Here is a 24079-nt window from a genome sequence, read left to right as displayed (position 1 = left end):
CTCTACGCTTCTATTTTCTTAATGTCTGAATAAAGATAATTGTAGGTGGCCCTTTAGATAGACCACACGGGGTTTTTTTGTTGTAAAATAAGTGCCAATGGGTTTTCTAAAAGTTATCTGGTTATTTATTTTTTTATGAAAACGGATTTTTTTATACAATTAAACACTCATACTGACACTTAAATTAAAAAAATAAAATAACAATAATGTATATTAAATAAATATATTAAAGCTATCCTGTATAGAAGGTAAAAAAAAAAATATCTTATGAACAAATATCTTTATAAAAAGCAATTACAGTACTTCAGATTAAATATTGCGCATCGGCAAACATTGTTTTTACGTACATGACCGACCCTTCGGGACAGTAGGTAGGTTTGTTATATGGAGTTGCTCTTACCAAATTGTATGTGACTTTTTTGTCAAGAGTGAATTTGAAAAAAAACCTTAATCTTTCTTAATGATAAACATCATCATCATCATCATCATCAACAGCCTATTTTTGTCCACTGCTGGACATAGGCCTCTCCCAGTGCACGCCACTGTGGTCTTTCTCCGGCTACTCGCATCCAGCTCCTGCCTGCCGCCTTGCGTATATCGTCACTCCACCGAGCCTGAGGACGTCCTACACTACGTTTGCCGAGACGCGGTCTCCACTCTAGAACACGTTTTCCCCAACGGTTGTCGGTTCTACGACAAATATGACCAGCCCACTGCCACTTCAGCTTACTAATCCGGTGGGCTATGTCGATGACTTTGGTTCTTTGACGGATCACCTCATTTCTGATGCGATCCCTCAAAGAAACACCGAGCATAGCCCTTTCCATAGCACGCTGAGCGACTTTAAGCTGGTGGACCAGCCTTGTCGTGAGTGTCCACGTTTCGGCTCCGTATGTCATGACGGGTAGGACGCACTGATTGAAGACTTTCGTCTTAAGGCACTGTGGGATCGACGATGTTAAGATTCGACGTAACTTCCCAAACGCTGCCCAACCCAGCTGAATTCTTCTATTCACCTCGTCCTCAAGGTTGTTTCTACCTAATCGCAGAGTCTGCCCGAGGTAGACATATTTTTGAACAACTTCGAGGACGGTACCGTGTATCGTAGTCGGTTCCGGTAGAACATGTTCATTGAACATGATCTTGGTTTTATCCAAGTTCATCCGTAGGCCGATACGCATAGAAGAATCAGCCAGCTCGTTCAGCATTTGTTGTAGGTCCTGCAGCGTTTCTGCCACGATGACGATGTCGTCTGCGAATCTCAAGTGAGAGATGTATTCGCCATTGATGTTAATGCCACGTCCTTTCCAGTTCAGCGTCTTGAACATATCCTCCATTGCATTAGTGAATAATTTGGGGGAAATAACGTCCCCTTGACTCACTCATCGATGCATTGGTATGGGATTTGTTTGCTGATTCTGTACTCGGACGGACATGGTGGCAGCTTCGTAGAGACATCTCATCACTTGGATGTATCGCCAATCAACTTGGCAACGCTGCAGGGACTCCAGAACAGCCCAGATTTCAACCGAGTCAAAGGCCTTCTCATAGTCCACGAATGCAAGACACAGGGGCCGATTATACTCATGGGACTTCTGTATAATCTGCCGCACTGTATGGATGTGGTCTATGGTGCCGTATCCGGTCCGAAACCCGGCCTGCTCCGGGGGTTGGAATTCGTCGAATCTTCGCGCAAGACGGTTCGTGATCACTCTTGAAAACAGCTTATAGACGTGGCTCAGTAGGGATATGGGACGATAGTTCTTCAGCAGGGTTTTGTCTCCCTTTTTGAAGAACAGGACAACCACACTCCTACTCCACGCCTCCGGAGTTCTCCCTTCGAAGAGGACAGAGTTAAAAAGCGTCTGAAGTTCCCTAAGTACCGGTTTACCTCCCGCTTTTAATAGCTCTGTGGTAACGCCGTCCTCTCCAGGGGCTTTTCCATTTTTAAGCTGTCCAAGAGCAGTCTCGATTTTGCCAATACTGACTTCAGGCAGGTCTTCGGAGAAATGGCGTGTTAATGTAGCTCTAGGATCCTCATTTTCGGGATCAGGTCGAGATGCATGCGATGCGTATAACCGGCCGTAGAAGTCCTCTACTTCCGAAAGTACTGCCGGCTTAGAAGAAACGACTTCTCCACTTGCTGTGGTCAACTTCGTCAGGTGGCTCCTTCCAAGAGATTGTACGAACACCTTAGACTCTGCTCAATAGCTCTTTCTATTGCACGAGTATTGGAGCACCGGAGGTCGTGTCGTACGCGCCTGCTGATCTCTTGGTTTAATTGCCGTTTCTCTGACGAAGTGACAGGTGGGTTTTCACGTCGTTTCTTCATGAGCCCCAAAGTCTCTTCCGAAAGGTTGGACTTCCTGCCCTTACGCTGCATGCTACAATATCTCGTGCCTTCTTCCCTGAGAATTCGAACTACATTTTCGAGGTTCTGGTTTACGTCAGTTGTGGTTTCCACGGCAGCGAATCGGTTCTCCAGGATTGACTGGAATGTTTCAGATCCCGCAATGGTTTGGAGCAGCTTTGGTCGGAGCGTGGACTTCATCAGACGGGCGCGCTCGGCCTTAAAATTGATATTCAGAGAGCCTCGGAGGAGTCGGTGATCACTACCGGTATTGAACCTGTTAATCACTGAGACGTCTCTGAATATATGCCTCTTGTCCGTCATTATGAAGTCGATCTCGTTTTTTGTCATAGTGTCGGGGCTTTGCCACGTCCACTTCCTTTGCGGCTGCTTCTTGAAGAAGGAGTTCATCAAGAAGAGCCCCTCCCGTTCGAGGAAGTTGACAAGCATTTGCCCCCTATGATTCCTGCTTCCAAATCCATGGGGTCCTACTACCGATTCGCTGCAGTTCTGTACTCCCACTTTAGCGTTGAAGTCCCCCATGACAACGTTGTAGTGGGTTTTCGTGGTGAAGTGGAGGGCCCTCGATATGTCATCGAATAATTCTTCCACTTCATCGTCCGAGTGTGTCGAGGTCGGTGCGTACGCTTGCACCACCTTGAGGCTGTACCTCTCGGTGAGCTTTATAATGAGGTACGCTACCCTGTTCGACACACTGGAGATTTCCACTACGTTGTCAACTAGGGACTTATTTACCAGAAACCCAACGCCACCTTGGGATTGTTGGTCACCCTCTCGGAAGTACATTAGGTGGCCTGATTCGAGGGTTACGGTGTCCTCTCCCTCTCTACGGACTTCACATAGCCCTAATATGTGCCACCTAATTTTCCCAAGTTCTACCTCAAGTTGCGCTAGATGCGAGTCAAGCCGTAGCGTGCGTCCGTTGTACGTCGCAAGGGTCAGTCGGTTGTGGTGGCCTCCCGTAGCCCGGTGATTCTTAGCACCCCCCGTCCCGCCGTTACCATCGTCGCCACCATGACGAGGAATAGCGGGGCTGCCGGGAACTGGGGGCTGTGGCTTGCGTGTGTGCTGCATGTGGAGGTTGTGCCCATAATCGCCACGCTGGGCAGGCGGGTTGGCGATCGCAGGGCGTAGCTTCTCGCACCGGTGACGCTGCTGCCCGTCACCGGCCTGTGGTATTTAGCTACGCCTATTATGTTGATGGTTATACCGCCATCAGTCGGTCGCCAGAGCCTCGTTTGCTGGTCGGCAGGATGCACCACGGGCAGGTGAGGTTGGCTTGGGGCACTAAGGTGTAGTTTGCGCCCCCTTACATCCCAAAAATGATAAACATAGATCATTTATTAATTTTATTTATTTAAGATTTAAAATAAAATAAAAGTTACTATTCAACTCTTCGAATGGTGACAAGAATGCTAGCAGCATTTCCCTGTTGAATCGAATTCTGATACTCGAGACAAAACATGAACCAGTTAGTATTGGAAACAATAAAGCGAAGTGTTATAACTTTAGCGAAGGTGCTTGCACTATTACTCCTAGGTCCAAGTGCTTGTGTTAGTTATTTATTAACTGGTCATCTAAGAGTGTGTGGATATCCCGTTAACCAATCAGCCTTATATACTGGATGAATTAAATCATCGTCCCTAAAAAAAATGTCTAGAATGGGTAAATGGAATAGAAAATAATGTTTTCGTAATTCTACATTTTTTTCATAATTTTTCTGCTACTATTATTTTAATGTTAAAAGTGTTTAGAGTAAAAATATCGGAATTTCAAAACATAGCCGTCCTCATAAATTTAATAAAAATAAGTTAAAAATTCGGGCTTTGCGCACTCGCAAGGGTTACCTCGGGCGATAAACACCCCGTTTTACTTTGTGTTATGTAAACTTAGTTCGTGTACCGTCTATCAAAGAAACTAGTTATGTAATTAATCACAGAGGTTAGGCGTCGTGATCATATATTTTTTGCCGCTCGAGTTCGTAAATATGCCACGAATATTGTGTTTGGAGCAACGGTGCGGTTTTGTATCACATCTGTTGGAAGTCTGGATGGTGCAAGATTAATGTATGTAGAAAGATTGCACGAACTCTTACACACATGTGTACATATCGCACACAGTGATGAGCCCTTATTAACAAAATAATATAAAATTACGTAATATAGAATAAGAAAATAATTATAAATATATGTATTTTCATTTTCGGACTGAACTTAAAGAAATAGTATATTCGGAATACGAAGCTCATAATGTAAACGGATTAAAGCAGCGCGTAATGAACGCTTTTAGTATTTTAAAAACGTACGTAGTTCAGTAAATAATTTACATAACGGGCTAGGTTTGGCGGGGTAGGTAAATCATTCGTAAGAAGTAGGTATATTTCGATTTTTTAATTTTCCCAGATTTTTGTAGTATAAGGTTGGCACCAAAAAGTTGTTTACCTGTACCGTTCTATCAACTTATAATAATTACTTACGACTTATTCGAACTACGTAAGCTGAACCTCTCTAGAGTATGCTAGACGATCCTAAGCCCGTATAAGTAAATATGTATAATAATTTTAAGTAGCTGTAATTTTCGTCTATAACACGAGTGTATTGAACCTGCGGCAGTTGCCACTATAAATGTAAATAATTATTATTGTTATAATTATTTAATCATATATTTTTCGGAACACCATTGAATGTTGAATTAGCAAATTATTGGGTACTTAAAAGTAGGAAACAAATTGTACAGCGTTATACACCACTACAGACGTTTATGTAATACATTTATAACCAAAAAATGAACACCACAATCCTTCGTTCATATATGTAAATCTTTTAAAAAGAAGCAAAAACATGAATAACAATATGAAAGAATATGATTTACAAAAAAATTTAAATAAATAAACCAATGAACAAAAAGCAACAAAATAACATGGCATTAATTACGCAAAGAGATTAACAATACATAGTATAAAAATATACAAAGATATTAAATAAATACAAATGAATTAAGACTATTTTCCATTCACATAAATACTCTTTAATATCTTCGATATTGTAAACGGTATCCAATGCATAAATGATTAATAAAAGTGTACGAATAGTATGAGTTTCACTTGACTATTTTTATAAAAATATTCATTTCTATAAAAGTATAAATGTAATTAACAACTTTGTAATGGTATTTCTAACTGCCGCTATATTTATTGAAAAACGCAGTGTAAACATTGCATAACGAGTTTAGGAAAACCAGAATATAAAAATGGACCATTCATATATTTCTATAAAATATTTTAAGCTCTATATGGATAAATAAGCCACTGTTGAATCAAACAACACAAAAAAATACAAAAATACTATAACATATTATATTTAAATTAAAAAATCAAAGGACTTAACTGAACCTATTACAATTTTTTATTAACGACTGTTTTTTTACGGTATTCTTAATAATTGGCTTATGGATTATTAGTATATAATATAGCATATGTACTAGCATAGCTCATTATTGTGTATTTATTGATTATTTGCAATCGTTTGAATGTTTGTTTTGTTGTGTTGTTTTTTTTAGATTCGGACCCTCAACGATGGAAATTTTAATTTTAAGTGTTTAGTCATTTTTCATAGCAAAAAAGAAATTAGACATAATTTCTTAGCGATCATATCTGTTATCTGAATTAGTTCCAAACATTTTCCTCGAAGGGATACGAGGCCTTAGTCAAGCTTGGGGACATTTACAGAATATTACTTTACATCTGCTAGAAATAATTGTTTAATGAATAGGAATATCCATTTTGATATGACTAAGTATTAATCATTTCCAATTCAGGAGAATTGCGCGTCAGAGGGAAGGCCTATGTAGATTAATGTGGGCACATGATGAATCCTTTGCGCCGTCAATGATCCCCTAATTATAGCATCTATGATTCTATGATTTTATGTCCCGTAGAATAACTTATCAGTTGGGTAATCATCCAGCTGAGTTTGAATTCAGGGCTAATTAAACTGCTAACAATTTATGAAAAACAATCTATATATACTCTTATATACATTTATATACATAGAGTAATTATAAAAATGGCAGTCAACCTCTGACACTCACACGAATTAATGTAGAACATCTACATTTCCTTTCATTAAAATTAACGTTTACAAGGCGGCTCTCGTAAACACGACTCTTCCATTTTGTGACATTTTTGCTTTTGTTTGCAGCGAACGTTAGCAACTACGAAAGCGGGCGTGAACAATCGACGTTGAGTCCGGAAGCCAGTGAAAAGGTCGTAGGAAGCTTTCAGGTATTTTTTTTTTACTGTCTCTTATTGGCTCAGTTGACCACTGATTTATCAGAATGAAAACAAATGTTTCAACTGTTTGGTTTGTTCAGCTTTTCGGGTTGATTAACTGCGATCAACAATATAAAAAAAATTGACTAACTTTGACTAACTAGATGCAACTGTTTACATTCTTCATTGCGTGCAATTGAAAAAGTAATGTAAGTAGATTGAAAATGTAAAATGTAAGTATGTGAAGTATTGTATTTGATATGTACATTTAACTGAGTCGTACTCTTATGTTATGTATCACATACATAAAAACATCTCACTTTGTAATCTCAACGTTTCACAAGAATACAAACGAGATGTTTAATTCATCGATAGTCCAGAACGTCATCCTGGATTTAATGTCACCCAAGGGATATGTGTACGCATGAACGTGAGGTCGTAGACAATTCCTACATACGTGACAGACGTTTCGTCCTACTTTTTTGGTAATAAATGTAAACGAAGATTTGTGACGCGATCAAAAATCCCACAATTACCGTCTAATACAAAAAGAAGGTACACAATATTTGAGTAAAAAACATAGTGTATTCCTACGTTAGTAAAGTATAATGGCTTCTTTAAAAAACGCTGAGGATCTCATAATATCCCGACCTATTCCGGTGAAGCGCTTCTATTACAGTGCAGCGTTTACAATAGCTTTTTTAAGAAAACCTATTCCATGTCTACTTACACTACTGGTAAACGAACTTGTTTCTTGAAGTCGAAGAAATTCTTCTTATTACTCGTGTTTCATTTACTTTTACGATATAAAACAGTCATAATACGTATTATTAAACGTATAATATTTTCACAATCATTTCTTGTGTACTTGTATTACATATACTATCATTTTTTTTTAAATATTTTACATCAAATTACGAATACAATTAATTTTACAAATAATAATTAGTACGAATATATATATTTTTGATGACATGCATTATTATTTAATATATACACGACAAATGCAATGCGAAGTTTGCAGTTAATGTGAGAAATATGTTTACATTTCATCTATTGGTGAAGGCAAACATTGTGAGGAAACCTACATAAGCTCGATAAAGTTCTATCACATTAGTCCTGTGTCACCGTCCCGAATATGCCTTCGGGAATTGAGATAACATAATAGAAAAATGTAAACGTAATGAACAGTTACAACATGAGTTTTGGACTAGACTGTCAATATGTTTTTATTTTTTTGTATTGAGGACCCTACAGTCATAGAACAGCACTAGTTTGTCTCCCACAAAACAAATCGACAAAAAAACTGTCGCCACTGATGAACCTTTCTGAAAAACTTTAGAATTTCTCAATACGAATTCTAACGACCGTAAAACTGAGTTTATTAAGTCTTGAATACGATCTTTGAAAGTGAGCTTAGAATTTAAAATAATACCTAAGTCCGGAATAATTTGTACGTTGTTTGATATTTTATATAAGTTGTCAACGATTATTTTTGTGAAATATTTATTTTAGATTTTAGTTAATACCAAAAAATTTTCCGTCCTTATGATATTAAAAAAAAAAAAAAAAATTATGTCAATCTTCTACTTAGCTAAAGTGCAAACATTATCTTAGACCACATACCTAAGAAGCTGCAACATATAAAAACAAATATAGACATCAGTTATTTAAAAATGTATTAAGTGCCTTATGAAATAAATCAAATTAATACTTTTTATATAATACGTAGTCGTCATCGTACATCGTTTCTTAAAAACTACATAAACCTTTTTACTAAAAACCCAACTAATTTATATTCCGTGTAAACATTCTGGTCCATAATATAAAAAATTGTTACAGTATTTAATGCATCATAGTACATCAAATCCCGACGATGTTTGGGAAACGACGGATGTGACACTTGAACGGGGTATTAGTGGCCTGGGGCTGAGTATAGCGGGTAGCGAGAGCGGCGGTGACGTCAGCATCACTCGAATAGCACCAAATGGCGCAGCTAAGAACGACGGCCGTCTGCAAACCGGCGACATCTTGCTGCAGGTATATATTTAATCCGAGGCATTGAATTATTTAAGGCCGGTTAGAGATTACATGAATAAAATAGCTATGGGAATTCATACTCGAGCTAGTGTGCTCCAACATATATTTATATACAGCAGGGGACGTATAAATACCTCACATTGTATTTTGTTATCTATGTTCATGTTCATCATGTTTTTTTTTATATTTAAAAATAGTAATATTAGCAGATTATTCTTTTTTGAAGTTTCGCATTCGAAAATATTTTGTTGGAATTACCTAATACACTCGTAAAATCAAGCGTTCTTGAAAACATACAAACGTGAAAGGTACTCGAAGCAATTAAACCAAAAATGTCAATGAATCAACTGCTATTTGTTTGAATACAAGCGTTCTATATACACATATATATGTACAAACTTATTCTGATCAAAAGTTTGTGAATCTAAATTATGACGTAAAATTAAATCAATGTGCTACATAAAGATAAGAATATAAATATTAATAAGCATTCTCATGATTTAAATGCCGCTATGAAAGTATTTAAGTCAAATTTCGAAACTTTCGCAGCGTTGAAAGATATTTCATAGCATTTCAAGCTTTATTGTAGATCTTGGCGTAAAATTTTCTTGTTGTACGATCCACCAAAATTATTCGATTCAGCGTTTATAACTTTGTTTTATTCAGTTTTATAATAAGCTTACTTAACCCTCTTTAGCAAAGGGTAAATTATGTTATTGATGTATAATAAATTTAATAATTAAATTGTTTAATCGTTATTTATTATAAAAAAGGGCGACTACCTACTAATACCAAAATTGCCTATATTTAAGGAGTCAATCAAAGCTAGTATTAGGGGCAGTGACAGGGGCGATAATAATTCCAAGATGTCAGGATCATAGCTACGACTTTCATGGTGGTCCATACGTCGTTGTGTTATTGAGAATTAAACTAATATTTTTTTTAAACAACTTAACTACTACTACTACTACGATTTTCCAATAGCACCTATATAAATTATCCTATTCGTTACAACTCGTATTTTAAAAACATTAACACAGGCAACTAATTACATGACAAGCTTATTTACATATTCAAAAGGGTAAATGAGTCAGAGGAATCAAACCTATACATAGATACAACGGCCTGTAGCAATTTGTAGCAATATATGGCTTGTCTGATCCCTTTAAAATATTCAAGATTCAACAACAAAGGTATAGATTTACAAATTCGTGACCCATCTGCTTCATAAAATAGTTAAATCGTGTCCGACATCCGACGATTCGAGGTCTTTGGTATTTCAAATTAACGTATTGTACAGCAATTAACTTCTCAAAACTCACTTAGTTTATCGGCTTCTTGTATATTCAATTAATGTTTACTTTCTCTTCATGAATATGGTTGTTTAGGTAAACGACATCTCCGTTGAAGGTGCTCCACACTCCGTTGCAGTAGATGCATTACAAAAGGCTGGAAATGTTGTGAGATTAGTAAGTACGATATTTCTTTTTAAAAATAATTTCATTTTATATATGTTTAAACTTCAGGTACAAGGGGCACTTCCAAGGTTGATAGCGCTTGACGATGTAATAAGGATTTGATTTTTCTTACAGCGTCATTGCCTATTGGCGAATATAACCACTTAGCATTGGGTGGCCCATTTGCTCGACCACCTAGCTTAATCATAAATAAAAAAATATTTATTAACCATTGTTAAAATTAAATCGACGTATAAAGTTGGTATGAAAGAAAATTGATAATTTTAATTCTTTTTTCTGAAGTCATAATTGGCGTCAATTACATATGTTGTATTTTATTTGACAGAGAGTTAGAAGAGCTCGCAGAGCAATGGTTGTAACACTATGTCGTGGAATACGGGGATTAGGATTAGGTATCGCCGGTGGAGCGGACGATGCTGCGGGAGGTGAAGGCATTTTCATATCTCATATTGCTGTTGGAGGTGCCGCCCACCACGACGGTAGATTAAAGCTAGGAGATAAAATTTTAGCAGTCAAAGATGAAAATGTGAGTATTTTACTTAATATGTGTTATATCAGTTATATTTTTGAAAAAATCACGATTAAACGATGTGTTAAAATGAGAATTTTGACCTCTAATCGATATAATCAGTCAAGTGAACTCCGAAGGAAACATTAGAAGTAATCATAGGGTTGTTTACTCACATGTCTTTTGAATAATAAAAAATAAATTAGATAAAAAATATTCTACACATTAAAATCTTCTACTTCTTTATCTTCTTTCTTATCTTACCTTTTCCCTGTCGGGCTAAGGCCTCCTCTCCCTTTCAGGAGAATGTTTGGAGTATATTCTAGCACGATGCTTCAATGTGGGTTAGTGGATTCACATGTGGCAGAAATTCCTTAAAACTAGACATATTCAGGTTTTCTCCCTATGTGTTCCTTTACCGCCGAGCACGAGATCCATTATAAACACAATTAAACACATGATAATTCAGTGGGTACTCCGCAATCACCGGATAGATGCAAAAAACATTCTACAATGTAAAAATATAATCTAAAACTATAATAATACAAAATACACACTTTATAAAATCTTTAGACCAACCGCATGAGATATTTTTTTGTAATCAGGGAATTGAAACGTCGTTGATAGGAGTTACTCATGCGATGGCCGTCTCGGCGTTGCGTAGCACGGGAGATCACGTCACATTAGTGGTCCTGCCAGCGGCTGGGTCTATTCCGCCCGTTGCTCGGACCGCACCATTGTATTCTAGTAAGCTTAACAGATTAAATACATTTATTGGACAATATAAATTGATATAAGAATTACTTTAAGTATTATTACAGTATATTATTACATAGTCTACTTATTCATATATACCTACTTTTGAAATATATACCTAATTTTGATAAGTGAGCTCATTTATAGTCTATTTCAATTTGAGAAGTAACAAAGACTCGCGTAATATTATTGATATTTCTTAATTTTTACTATACAATAATATTCCACTTTAATTTTACTTCCCAAGTGTAATAAAACTTTACCGACATCCAATGTAATGTAATTTTTTCACGAATTCATATCGATTTCCATACATTATTCAAGATCACGACCAATGGTATCACGGTAATTCATTTGCAAACTTGTTTCTTTTTTTCCCCTTATGATTTGCTATATTAAAGGCTATATGTAAGAGTTTTTATGTCTGGAATGTCATCTGCAGTTACAAATAAAATATTAGAATAATCGAAACATACGCTATGACTGACATAATATTGTATTCACAGCAAGAACCCAAGCCACATCCTGCTCCACCCTTCATGATCTATCCGAAGAGGAGCTCAATAAAATACCCAGGTATTTTTATAATGCAGTGCACGTTTAGTAGCAACCGAATGCATATTGGCACCTATTCAACGTCGCTATTTTCAGTCAAACTAAGTTAGGTAACTTTTATTTGGTACAAAAATTTAAACAAATAAAATGTTTAATATTTTGGTAAGCTATTTTATTTTGTGACATTATTTTTTTTATTTCTCACTCACTTTTTTATTTTCGAAATTATATCTAGTAGTGTTTCTATACCATGTTGTATAATTATAAAAAAATAAAAATTGGTAACGGGGTTAGAATTGAAATAATAAAATAAAGGAATGAGCCTATAAAGTGGTCAATGTTGTCTCATAATTTGGAACACATGAATTTAGCATTGTTTGTGCATAACTATGACATAGTACAATTGAAATTCTAGAAGTTTCATTCCGCTTCTTTTATAACACATACAAGAAAAGAACTAATACCATAATTTACAATGTTCACGTCCTAATATACTATTAAATTCTGCTTTCTCAAATAATTTTGTCGGTATAATTTGACGGTTGAATAATAATCGTAAAGCGGAAAGAAACAGGGTTGACCAAAATGAGTTTATATGTTGAATTACACGGTGCATAATTAATATAAAACAGTATTTTTTGTTAGTGTGTGTAATAAAGAGTCATTGTGTTATTACGATTGAACAGATGTGTGCGCATGGTGCGACTGGTACGTACGGGTTCAAGATTAGGAATGGATATAGTTGGAGGCTTGGGAGGTGAAGTCGATGGTAGTATTGGTCCCGAAGATGATACCTGCGGCGTGTTTGTATCCGGCGTGTCAGCTGAAGGAGCGGCTTATGGATTGCTTCACAGAGGTGATAGAATACTGAGCGTTGATGGACGAGATCTAACACGTGCGACTCACGAGCAGGCAGCAGCTGCATTGAAGGTATTCACGAATCATAATATAGTCGTGTGACTTGTTTATCTAATTATAAATATGCATAGTTGTATGTCTTTGGCATTAATCAGATCAATAAGAACTGTGTAATCGTTTCGTGTATTAATTATTGTTTATTAAGTCCTGACAATCTACCAACTATTACTTTGAAATAAAACTAGCTATAACGGATTTGAATCGCGTATATTAATTATTTTTAACATCCCGACGTTTCGAGCACTTTACAGCGTTCGTGGTCATGGGTAGACTCAAATCGCGATTAATATACGCGATTCAAATCCGTTATAGCTAGTTTTATTTCAATGTGTAATCGCGAAAATTTAAGACAAAACTATTACTTTGATTACCAATTCGTTGATCACAATTTCATATCATTTTATAATTATATTATATAAATTTTATATTTTTTTCACAAAATAATATTGTAACAAAAAACGAGTAAAAAAGATTTCCGTAGAATATTGTTGTAATGGATATTATATCGGGTTGACTATTTTATATTGATGAACCAATCAAAAGAAATATGAAACAATTAATTTCATAGAATAACGTACACACACCCGTTAAATCATTAATATATTTATATTAAATATTATAGGAAAAAAATAAAATAAAGTAAAACTTTTTGGAAATCATAAATTTCTTAAAATTCATTTTCGTAATTAAACGGTTTGCATTGTTTTTTCATGCAATTTAAGATGATATCGTTAACTTTAATTAGTATAAAGTTATAGCAATTTAATACGTCACTAAAACTATAATACTGTGAACGTTAAATTCATAATATTGGTTACATAACGCGATTTGTGTAACAGTACTCAGGCAGCGCTGTGACCATAGCCGCCCAATATCAACCGGAGCACTACGAGAGGCTGCGCGCGCGCATACGAGCGATCAACGCGGCTGCCATGTCTCCGCACGCACACGCGCGTATTGCCACTCATATACCAGTTCATCCTGATGTTCATGCTGTCTATCCAAGGTAAGATTTTAGAATTTTATAATAATAGCAATTTGCTATACTAATAGCTCGTATGTGATAAATTTAAAATAATCAATTCTATTGAATGATTCTAATTTTAATGATTGTAATAACGTAAGCGACAATGTTTTTAAATAAAACTTTTTATAAAATCTTATACGTAATAGATTCAATGAAATCAATGACAACAAAATATTTACAATACATTTCATCGAAATAAACATTCGAGTGTGAATGCAATACCAGAATGGAAAGTTTTTTTTCCTTTTGCTGTGGACACCTGATATCTGTGACACGAGCGGAGGTGTAAATTTCTATTTTTATGTGAAAAATTATTTTAGTATTTATATGAAACGTAACATTTACCAACATAATTATTAAAAAGTTAAAGAAAATAGTCTATTACTTTTTTCTATTATTCTTGTCAACTGATTGTCTTTTGTTTTTTTTTTTAGCCAATAGATTTTTAGCGAATACTTTGAATTCGCGACTTTTTTGTTTCTTAAATTTCCATTAATTTATTAATTGGTCGAATTTCGTCCATTGTGTGAACACCAATAAGTGTCTTGGTAGTTGTTCAACAACTACGAAGGAGTATTTTAATCTACATTCTTATTCCAAATTGTTTTTATTTTCAATTTCGTAACAGACATTACGATATCACTTTTCTTGTTGCAGGTAGCAGTGACACAATTGTGAAATAGAATATTCTTAAATTTAAGACCGTAGATAGTGGACATACATTGTGGATTTATATAAGTATGACTGTTTCTATTGTACAACATTTGTAAATAAAATCAGCTATTAAAATTTGGTGGTTTACCGTTAAATAAGACACATTATTTAAATTTAATGACTAAAATATAAAAAAGAGACTTTGTTTTTGTTTTAACTTTAATATTTTACAAGCCGAAGTATACTTTTAATAAAAGTATGCATTATCTTTCAATGTTTGTGTAATCAAATTACCTGAGACCAACTATGTACGGTACTTGCGCGTACTAATAAGCCTCATACAATAATGCTTTCATTTCAGTCAAATTACCGGTGGCCGTAACATGCCCAAGTGATTACATACATGATTATTGTAAAATATTTTAAAAGGGATTTTCTTTTTCCTCATCGTATTCAACTGATCTCTTATGTGCTAAATAAAACGAATCATATATTTATTTTAATACTTGAACTCAAATATTTTTGCTTTATCAAATGAGGTCAGCTAAAATTTTTTACTTCATGATGAGAAATTTGAAATGTTATTTGCACTGCCTTATGGCCACCTTTAAAATTTTATGTTCTAAATTTAAAAATAATTCTCATTATTGATCGCACCATTTTGTTATATTTTAATAATAAATAAACAATTCGATTGTTAGGATCAACATTCTATATCATTCATTGTATCGATGTAATGATAATGTTTTGGAACTGTGATACTAAAAATAAATGTAATGAGTTATTATGAAACTGTAAAAAATAAATATACATACATGATTAAAATAATTTGTATTTTTTAACTACTACCCTAAGATATTACAATTGGTTGTGAAGTAAAATTGTCAATTGTTTTACTGCATTTAGCAAGTTTGCAATTGTATATATATATTATATATTAAAGTTTTAGTCATAATTATTAAATCACAGATTATTAAGACAAAAACTGGATACTTGATAACATTTAAAATTATACAAATTATTGGGAATACTATTTGTAAATTCACAAAAAGCCCCCAAATGTAATATGTAGTTTTGTTGGCTTTTAAATATTTTGTCGACAGTATAGATTCAGAGGCTCTTTCGCAAAATCGTAAAAGAACTATTAAAGAAGATATTAATTAAAAATAAGCAGAAGGGTCCCTTTGTATGTTTTTAATAATCAAATGTAATTAAAAATATCTTACGATACACGGCTTAGAATAAAAAAGTAAAAGAATGATAGAGTACTTTGCATTATTGTATTTAATACTAGCTATACCTGCCCGCTTCGCTGGGCATTAGTCGCAGATTTTTTTTTTTTTAATTTTTCATTTTGTAATTAATTACTGATCATCTATACTTATAATAAATCTGTAGGAAGGTCAATTCTGTACATGAAATATTTTTCCAAAATAACTGTCAGAGGTTGAAAAGGGGTCGATACTATATACGATAAAAAAAAATATTCATCATCTATTTCATCTTCTTCAATGATGTTCTCGAAAGGCTGCAGATTGGTCATAACACCCATAAACTTATACAATGTTTGTATATTGAATATGGTTAGATTGATTATCTCGAATCATTATACGATACGCAAAAAAATTCATACAACTAACTCTTCGATGTCACAGAGCTTGTCGTGAGAATATTTTGATACAGTCCGAGATGATATCCATCTATAATTGGATAATCATAATAATTGTCACACGATTGATGTATTTCAGCGACAGCTTGATTGTTTTTCTGTCGCTTAGTGATAACAATACCTCGTTTTGTAATTTCTGTACGGACAACTACAGCTTTTCATGCTCTGCATTCAATGGCGTTCTATCTGCATTGATAATGACTTTGAATCATTTGTTGTTTCACCTTTTAAAACTGTTAAAATCATTAACTAAACATTTATTTTCATAAAGCGTAGTCCTAATTTTAGCGATGTTTTCTCGATTCGTTGTAATGGTGAACATGCATCGAAGATCAATCTTTTTCTACGTTGTCCATGAAATAAATGTCCAGAAACTGGAGATTTAATTTTGAAACTGGAAGAAATGAACCATTCATTTGATACACTTTATACGTAGACGCGAAACTATTGAATTGTACAATATTTGTTGCTCCAAATAATGTCATTTCAAAGCAAGAATTGTAATATTTAATATGCTTAAGGAAATATTCAGACTCCTTAGTAGTTCCCGTAACGTAGATAAGAAGAGGTTCTGGTGGTTCAACCAGTTGTGGTAAATACATTTTGCCAGTAGAGTAGCACTATACCAGTAGTTTATTTTAAAAATCGTAGGGTGACAATATGGGCATACTATATTCATTGAACCAATGATCACATCGGGATTTATTGAGATTGGTTCTAGTTCTTGACTTAGTCTATTTTAACCGTTGCTAATCCAGTCGTTGGGCTCGCTCGTGATGATCAATGATTTTCATTTTTTATTTAATATTTTATACTTATCGGTTGATCGACATAGAAATGCATCGTGATACTCGTAAGGGCCATTTGTTGGTTATTCTTAATGATACGGATGAAATTATCACTTTCTCCGTAAAAAAATACTTGTACGTACTCATTTTCGTGACAACCGGTTGAACGGTGTAGATATATTTATATCGCAGCGCTACCTGGTGGTACCGAGTTACATCAATGGGGATAGCATAATCTCTTTATTCATTTAATCTTAATGATCGATCAAATAGTTTCTGAGTTTATCGATGACACACATACAAACACGTCCACACATCATTTGCGCAAGCACATGTTTTTCCTGTATACCAATTTTTATAAAGATGCACGGTGCATCTGTTCTCGAGTTATAGCAGAACATACAGACAGTCAAAAATATCTAAAATGGTAAAAATTATGTCGGTCAATCATAAGAATACTTATGACGAATTACGAAAAAATAAGTGAAAAGACAGGCTCTAGAGATTTATATAGTAGTATAGATTTAGTATTCACGTGCGATATTATTAGCGTATTTCGGTGTTTCTATACCGATTGCTATGCTTCTTTTTTATGGAATAGTTAATACAGTTAACTTTTTTAATTTGGGATGATTGAGTGTGTTATAAACGCAGGAATAGACAAATATAATCAGAAAGCTTCGAACTACTAAGTTATTGGCAGTGACACGTGTTATTGTGAGTCAACCATAAAAGATAGACCGAGGCTGTCATGGGATATTCTTTACATAATTTTAAGGAGAACATTTCCGCAATACACAATTTCTATGTAGCTTTAACTATTAAGGTTGTACACGCGACGGAAGTTAAAAATATGGAGTAACTTCTCCCGTTTTTTGTTTCTGACATTTCTCTTCACTGCTCTGCTCCTATTGACTGTAGCGTGATGAATAGTATACTATAACCAGCTCAGGAGTATGAACAATAATTGTACCAAGTTTCGTTAAAATCTGTCGAGTAGTTTTTGTTTCTATAACGGTTATACGGACAGACAGACAAACAGACAAAAATTTTACTGATTGCATTTTTGCCATCAGTATCGACCCCTTTTCAACCTCTAATAGTTATTTTGGAAAAATATTTCATGTACAGAATTGACCTCCCTACAGATTTATTATAAGTATAGATTGTTTGGAAAAGACGTAACGTTTCAAATGAAAACAATATTTTTAAACAGATTACATATATTTATACAGACTTTCTTTTAGTTTAGTACTGACTACCGAAATAAGAAACCTACGTAACTCAGATAGAACTATTACACGTATTGATTGCATATATCGCTTAAATATGATATAATTAATACTCTGTCCCAGTCGTTGAAAATTCCAATAATCCTTTCTTGGTGATCGCCTACGTGGTGAAAAGAGCAAGCTAAATTTCAAGTTATTCAAACCTATAGTTTTATTTACAGTCAGTTAGTATTTTGTTTATATTTATGTGTAGATATAGACCAGTCACTTTGCTGACCGTACATATATATGTAGACATAATTAATCACATGGAACAGATACAGTCGTTTTTTAAACTACACAAATTACATCGCGGAAAACATCCTTGACAGTGAATTATCACTACGGGTATTGTATGAAAATTCTTTCCGTATACATAAGCATATATTAGTTTCTAAGAGTACGCGACACGAGAAACCTTCACGAACTTTCACTAAAGTAATATTTCACTGTATTTTCCATAAGTTTAGAAAGTCGTAAATTGACCGACGTTAATATTCAATAAAAAGTTTTGGCCATCCTATCAATTGAAACATTGAATAAATGATATTTTCGATATTACTTTCGAATCTTCTATCAATCTTTCGTGTCACTGTTGAAACAATATATTTTGTCAGTTCGTAGTATTTCCTTTTATGGTTTCAGTGCAAATTAAAATTCTGCGATTTTAAAACAGTATGCGTTATATTACAGATATATTCTGTAAATACAGATTGCGCAAAGTTTATTAATGTATGGGGCCATACATCTAAATTTTCATTATTATTCGTCACACAGAGCGTCATAAAATTGTACAAACATTATTTAAAAGCATTGTGCTTTTTAACAATTAGGTACAAAAGAAAAATGTAATTTAGGTTAAAGGTTGAAAATTAATAACTAGCATTATCGATATTTTATATAATATTAATTTAACAAATTATTCGGATAGAAAAGTATATCTTTTAAATAAATAATTTAAAAATCTTTTATTTTATTATAGTTGTTAAAGGTTTTCATTCAAATTTAACTACTATCATCATCACTGATAAACGACACAGGTATGCGTGTGCACGGACTATAAATATAACATTATTCCGCACTTACTGTATTTTTTTTTACACACGTACTTGTGTCAATTGTACATTTAAATTACACAATAATCTTCGTGTTCAGTTCAATATCGTGCTTAGATTGCTGATGGCGCTACATCGCTTATGTAACACTTCAGGGATGTTAGCTAAACATATTAAGTTTATTTAATAAAGTCTCATATAATACTGATCGAAAGTAACTTGAAAATAAGTTAGATTATTATTATTATTAAACAAATCCAGTGAGTAGTCTTTGTCCCCCAAAACTAAATATGCCGATACTATGGTGGTAAGCCGGAAATAATTACACGCTGCAATTACACTAACAAAACTTCGTTATTTTAGACTAGATTTGCATACAGAAAACTCATGACAACTGCAGATAATGCAATCTATGATTTACGTCGAAGATCTTAATCAGAAAATGGTAAAGTAAACTCAACAAACAATTTTAATATAATTTCGTTTTTAAAATTACATTACAAAATTTGTAATTTACTATGCCACGACAAAATAAGTTACACCGACAACATAACCTTATCATTAAACAATTTTAGCATACATTTAACTTATTTTAATAAGTCCATAAACTTCAAACAAAAAACAGCGAACGTAAAACACAGAGTATCCCGAAATGCCACAACGCTTATTGCTGACGTTTTAAATTGTAAATTAGTTCAATTTTGCTTACGTTGCTGTATAATTTTTAAACATGTGTCAATAGATGTCGCTGTTCAAAAACTTTGATTTTCTAAATCGCGATATCCTTTGTCAAAGGAAAATATATAACACTGGAAAATACAAATTAATAAACTGTCTTTGTCTTGGAAACGAGTGGTGTTTTAATCATGGTCCTTCGAACCGGATTAAAATTAAGTAAACTAAATTAACTAAACACTCGTGTTAAGTAAACTAACTTCATTTCTCCCTGTAAGAAAACTCAAGGTCCATCTGTGGCCAACTTTACCAGTTTTGAAGTTAGCTGATCCAATGTTTAATATACCAAATAAAATCGATCTTTTACTTGGCGCTGAAGTCTACTGTCAGATTATAACTGAAGGATTGATGAGAGGCCCACCTGGAACACCAATTGCACAAAACACCAGACTGGGTTGGATTTTATCGGGACAAGCTAGTTGTGATAGAGAAACCAATACTTCCTGTACTATCGCAAGTTTGCATACCAACATAACTAACGAAGAGTTTAACCTTAAACAATTTTGGGAACTAGAATCGGATAATTTCACGCTGGAGAAACAATTAACTCCGGATGAAAAAAGATGTGAAGAGATATTTCAAGAAACAACCAAACGCGATGATTTTGGCAGGTATATTGTCAAACTACCATTTAAGGAAGCTGATCCGAGCTGTAAATATGGAAATTCACGTGAGATTGCATTGAAAAGATTTCTAATGTTAGAAAGAAGATTTATTAAATCACCACATTTGAAGTCTGAATACACTCATGTCATTTCAGAATATTTACAACTCGGTCATATGGAAGAAGTACCTACAAAAGAAATAAAAAATCCTACAGCGGTTTACTTACCTTATCATGAAGTAGTACGAGAAGACAAAAAAACTACTAAATTTCGAATCTTGTTTAATGCTTCAAATCGTGATAACAATGGTGTGTCCCTTAACAGCAATCTCCTTGTAGGTCCAACCTTACAATCGGATTTAAGGCACATCCTTATGAGGTGGAGACTTCATCCCATTTGTTTAACAGCTGATATAGTCAAGATGTATAGACAAATAAAAGTGACAGAACAAGATGCAGACTATCAACGATTGCTGTGGAGAGAAAACAATACCCAGGAGATACGACATTTGCGTTTAGTCCGAGTCACGTTTGGAACCGCGTCAGCACCCTACTTAGCTGTGAGAACACTACATCAAGTAGCCTATGATGAAGGAAACCAATTCCAACTAGCAGCTTCAAGAGTAATTCATGATTTTTATATGGACGATTTACTTACCGGATGTCAAACTGTAGCCGAAGGAAAACAAATATTCCTAGAAATGAATAAACTATTAGAAAAAGGAGGTTTTGAATTACAAAAATGGTCAAGCAATAATGATGAACTACTTAATGAAATAAGCAAAGGGAATAAAGTAACAACAAGCAATATCGAATTAAAAAATGATGAAGTAGTAAAAATTTTAGGACTTACCTGGAACCGACGAACTGATAACTTTGAGTATTCGGTACAACTGCCGCCTATCAGTAAACCTGTAACAAAAAGAAAAATTATTTCAGATATTGGAAAACTGTTTGATCCTATGGGATGGCTATCACCAGCAATAATTAAAGCAAAAATAATTATTCAAAAGCTATGGTTAAGCGGAATAGATTGGGATGATGAATTACCATCTAAGCTTTTAAATGAATGGACACACTATCGGAAAGAACTCATTGAACTTACAAAATTTCGTATTCCACGATGGATTAATTTTAGCGAGACAAATAATACAACAGAACTACATGGATTCTGCGATGCATCCAATGAAGCATATGCTGCTGTTGTTTATATGCGTATTGTAGATAATATTGGAAACGTTAATGTCCACTTGTTGACTGCAAAAACTAGAGTAGCACCCATTAAACAAATCTCAATTCCTAGGCTTGAATTGTGTGGAGCTGTTCTCTTGGCTAAATTATTACAGGAAGTTTCAGCAGTATTAAAAATATCAACAACTTGTATCCACGCATGGACAGACTCTACCGTAGTGCTAGCCTGGCTAAGCGACCATCCAAGTCGTTGGAAAACATTTGTAGCCAACCGAGTTTCAGAAATCCTTAATATCTTAAATAGAGATCAATGGTCACACATATCATCTGGTGACAACCCAGCTGATTGTGCGTCGCGCGGGTTAAATCCATCTGAAGTAGCAGAATTTCAGCAATGGAAATCAGGTCCAGCATGGTTGAAAAATCGATCAATAAAATTTGATAGAACAAGTTCAATAGACTTAGAAGAAAAGGCTACTAGAGTTTACTGTGTAATAGAACAAAATCAATTAGAATTATGGACTAAATTTTCTTCTCTGCGCAAATTAGTTCGGGTTTTAGCATACTGCAGAAGATTTATAAAGAAGTTAAAATTATTGATTAGTCAATTTCCAGTATGGCTGACTAGTGATGAATTGAATGAGTCTCTGAATATTTGTATTAAGCAATGTCAAGCAGTGAACTTTCAGCGGGAATTAAAGGATATTAAAGATAACAATAAAGTATTCAAGAAGAGCAAACTTACCTCTTTGAATCCATTTCTAGATGAAGCAGGTATCTTGAGAGTTGGTGGGCGACTAGAACAAGCTGAAATAAAAACTGACACAAAACATCCAATAATACTTCCTTCAAAATCTCATCTTACCAACCTAATTCTGGCAGAAACTCACATGAACACATTACACGGCGGACCACAATTAATGTTAAATTATCTTCGAAGTAAATACTGGGTTCTTGATGCAAAAAACCGCGTTAAAATGGTTGTTCGTAACTGTGTGGTCTGTGCACGACACGCTGCACTGACAAGGAATCAATTGATGGGGCAGTTACCACCGGTTCGTGTAACGCCAATTCGAGCATTTTATCGTAGTGGAGTGGATTACGCAGGCCCTATACAGATCAGAATGTCTAAAGGTAGAGGTATGAGGGCCTATAAAGGCTACATATGTTTATTTGTGTGCATGGCAACAAGAGCCATTCATTTGGAAGCTGTGAGTGATCTCACTTCACAAAGTTTCATTGCTGCGTTCAAACGTTTTGTTGCCAGACGCGGTCATTGTGCTGACTTATATAGCGACAACGGAACAAATTTTGTTGGTGCCGCACGGGAACTCAGAATTCTGTTTGCTCAAGAGAAGTCGACATTGACAAAAGATATTGCTGAGGCTTTAGCAAACAACGGTACAACTTGGCACTTTATTCCACCGCATTCCCCGCACTTCGGCGGACTTTGGGAAGCTGGAATTAAATTTACTAAGCATCATCTTCGACGGGTAATAGGTAATGCGACATTAACCTTTGAGGAACTTACGACTTTGCTCTATCAAATCGAAGCTTGCTTAAATTCCAGGCCTTTGTCACAAATAAGTTCTAATTCACAAGATCCCATACCTCTGACTCCAGCACATTTTTTGATAGGTGAACCGATAAAACTTGTTCCAGAGAAAAATTATGAATTATCATCTATTTCATCTTTAAAACGGTGGCAATTAACACAAAAAATGTTACAACATTTTTGGCGTAGGTGGTCGAGAGAATATCTTACTCAATTTCTACATCGTTACAAGTGGGCAAACAAAAATCCTGAACCTGAGATAGGTAATTTAGTTTTAGTTAAAGAGGATGATCTCCCGCCAGCTAAATGGCTTTTAGGTAGAATTATAGAAAAACATCCTGGTTTAGACGATATTACGAGGGTGGTTACGTTAAAATGTAAAGGTGTCTTGTTGAAGCGACCAGTAACTAAAATTTGTGTTTTGCCTATTACTCAGTAAGATTATTTATTTGTTATAAATAATTGTTGTTTTGTTTTAGTACCATAATTTGGGTTGAGGATTTTTAAGTTTTTGTTCTTAACCACCTTGAAAAAAAAATACGATTATAACTTATACAGTCCATTTTTTCGAATAAAAAGTTGATCAAGGTGGGTGAGAGCAATGGACATTCTGTCCATGGTGGGCGGAATGTAT

General features: G+C 34.6%; 2 protein-coding genes across 3 annotated transcripts in view; both read left to right on the top strand.

Annotated features, from left to right (window-relative positions):
• The window catches only part of LOC124532420 (discs large homolog 1-like protein), a 37179-nt gene extending 22385 nt beyond the window's left edge, over nt 1-14794 (top strand). For both annotated transcript variants that reach the window (XM_047107323.1, XM_047107322.1), the window contains exons 3-11: nt 6571-6653; nt 8484-8681; nt 10070-10150; nt 10485-10685; nt 11273-11414; nt 11930-11999; nt 12665-12908; nt 13736-13902; nt 14581-14794. In XM_047107323.1, the coding sequence (XP_046963279.1) occupies nt 6571-6653; nt 8484-8681; nt 10070-10150; nt 10485-10685; nt 11273-11414; nt 11930-11999; nt 12665-12908; nt 13736-13902; nt 14581-14584 (1190 nt within the window). In that variant the 3' untranslated portion in view covers nt 14585-14794. The remainder of the gene's footprint in view (nt 1-6570; nt 6654-8483; nt 8682-10069; nt 10151-10484; nt 10686-11272; nt 11415-11929; nt 12000-12664; nt 12909-13735; nt 13903-14580) is intronic.
• A 5574-nt stretch (nt 14795-20368) lies between these two features.
• On the top strand, nt 20369-23884 carry LOC124532456. Its single transcript, XM_047107359.1, has one exon. The coding sequence runs from the start codon at nt 20369-20371 to the stop codon at nt 23882-23884; it is 3516 nt and encodes a 1171-aa protein (XP_046963315.1).
• Nucleotides 23885-24079: the final 195 nt, after the last annotated feature.

The sequence above is a fragment of the Vanessa cardui genome, chromosome 9 (genome assembly GCF_905220365.1).
Source record: "Vanessa cardui chromosome 9, ilVanCard2.1, whole genome shotgun sequence".
Classification (NCBI taxonomy): domain Eukaryota; kingdom Metazoa; phylum Arthropoda; class Insecta; order Lepidoptera; family Nymphalidae; genus Vanessa; species Vanessa cardui.
The sequence above is the reverse complement of the archived record's forward strand: the minus strand, read 5'-3'. Positions and strand labels throughout refer to the sequence as shown.

Bases quoted from the DNA above. Each gene is read 5' to 3' on its own strand.
- LOC124532456 (XM_047107359.1), top strand. From the start codon at position 20,369: ATGTTTAATATACCAAATAAAATCGATCTTTTACTTGGCGCTGAAGTC.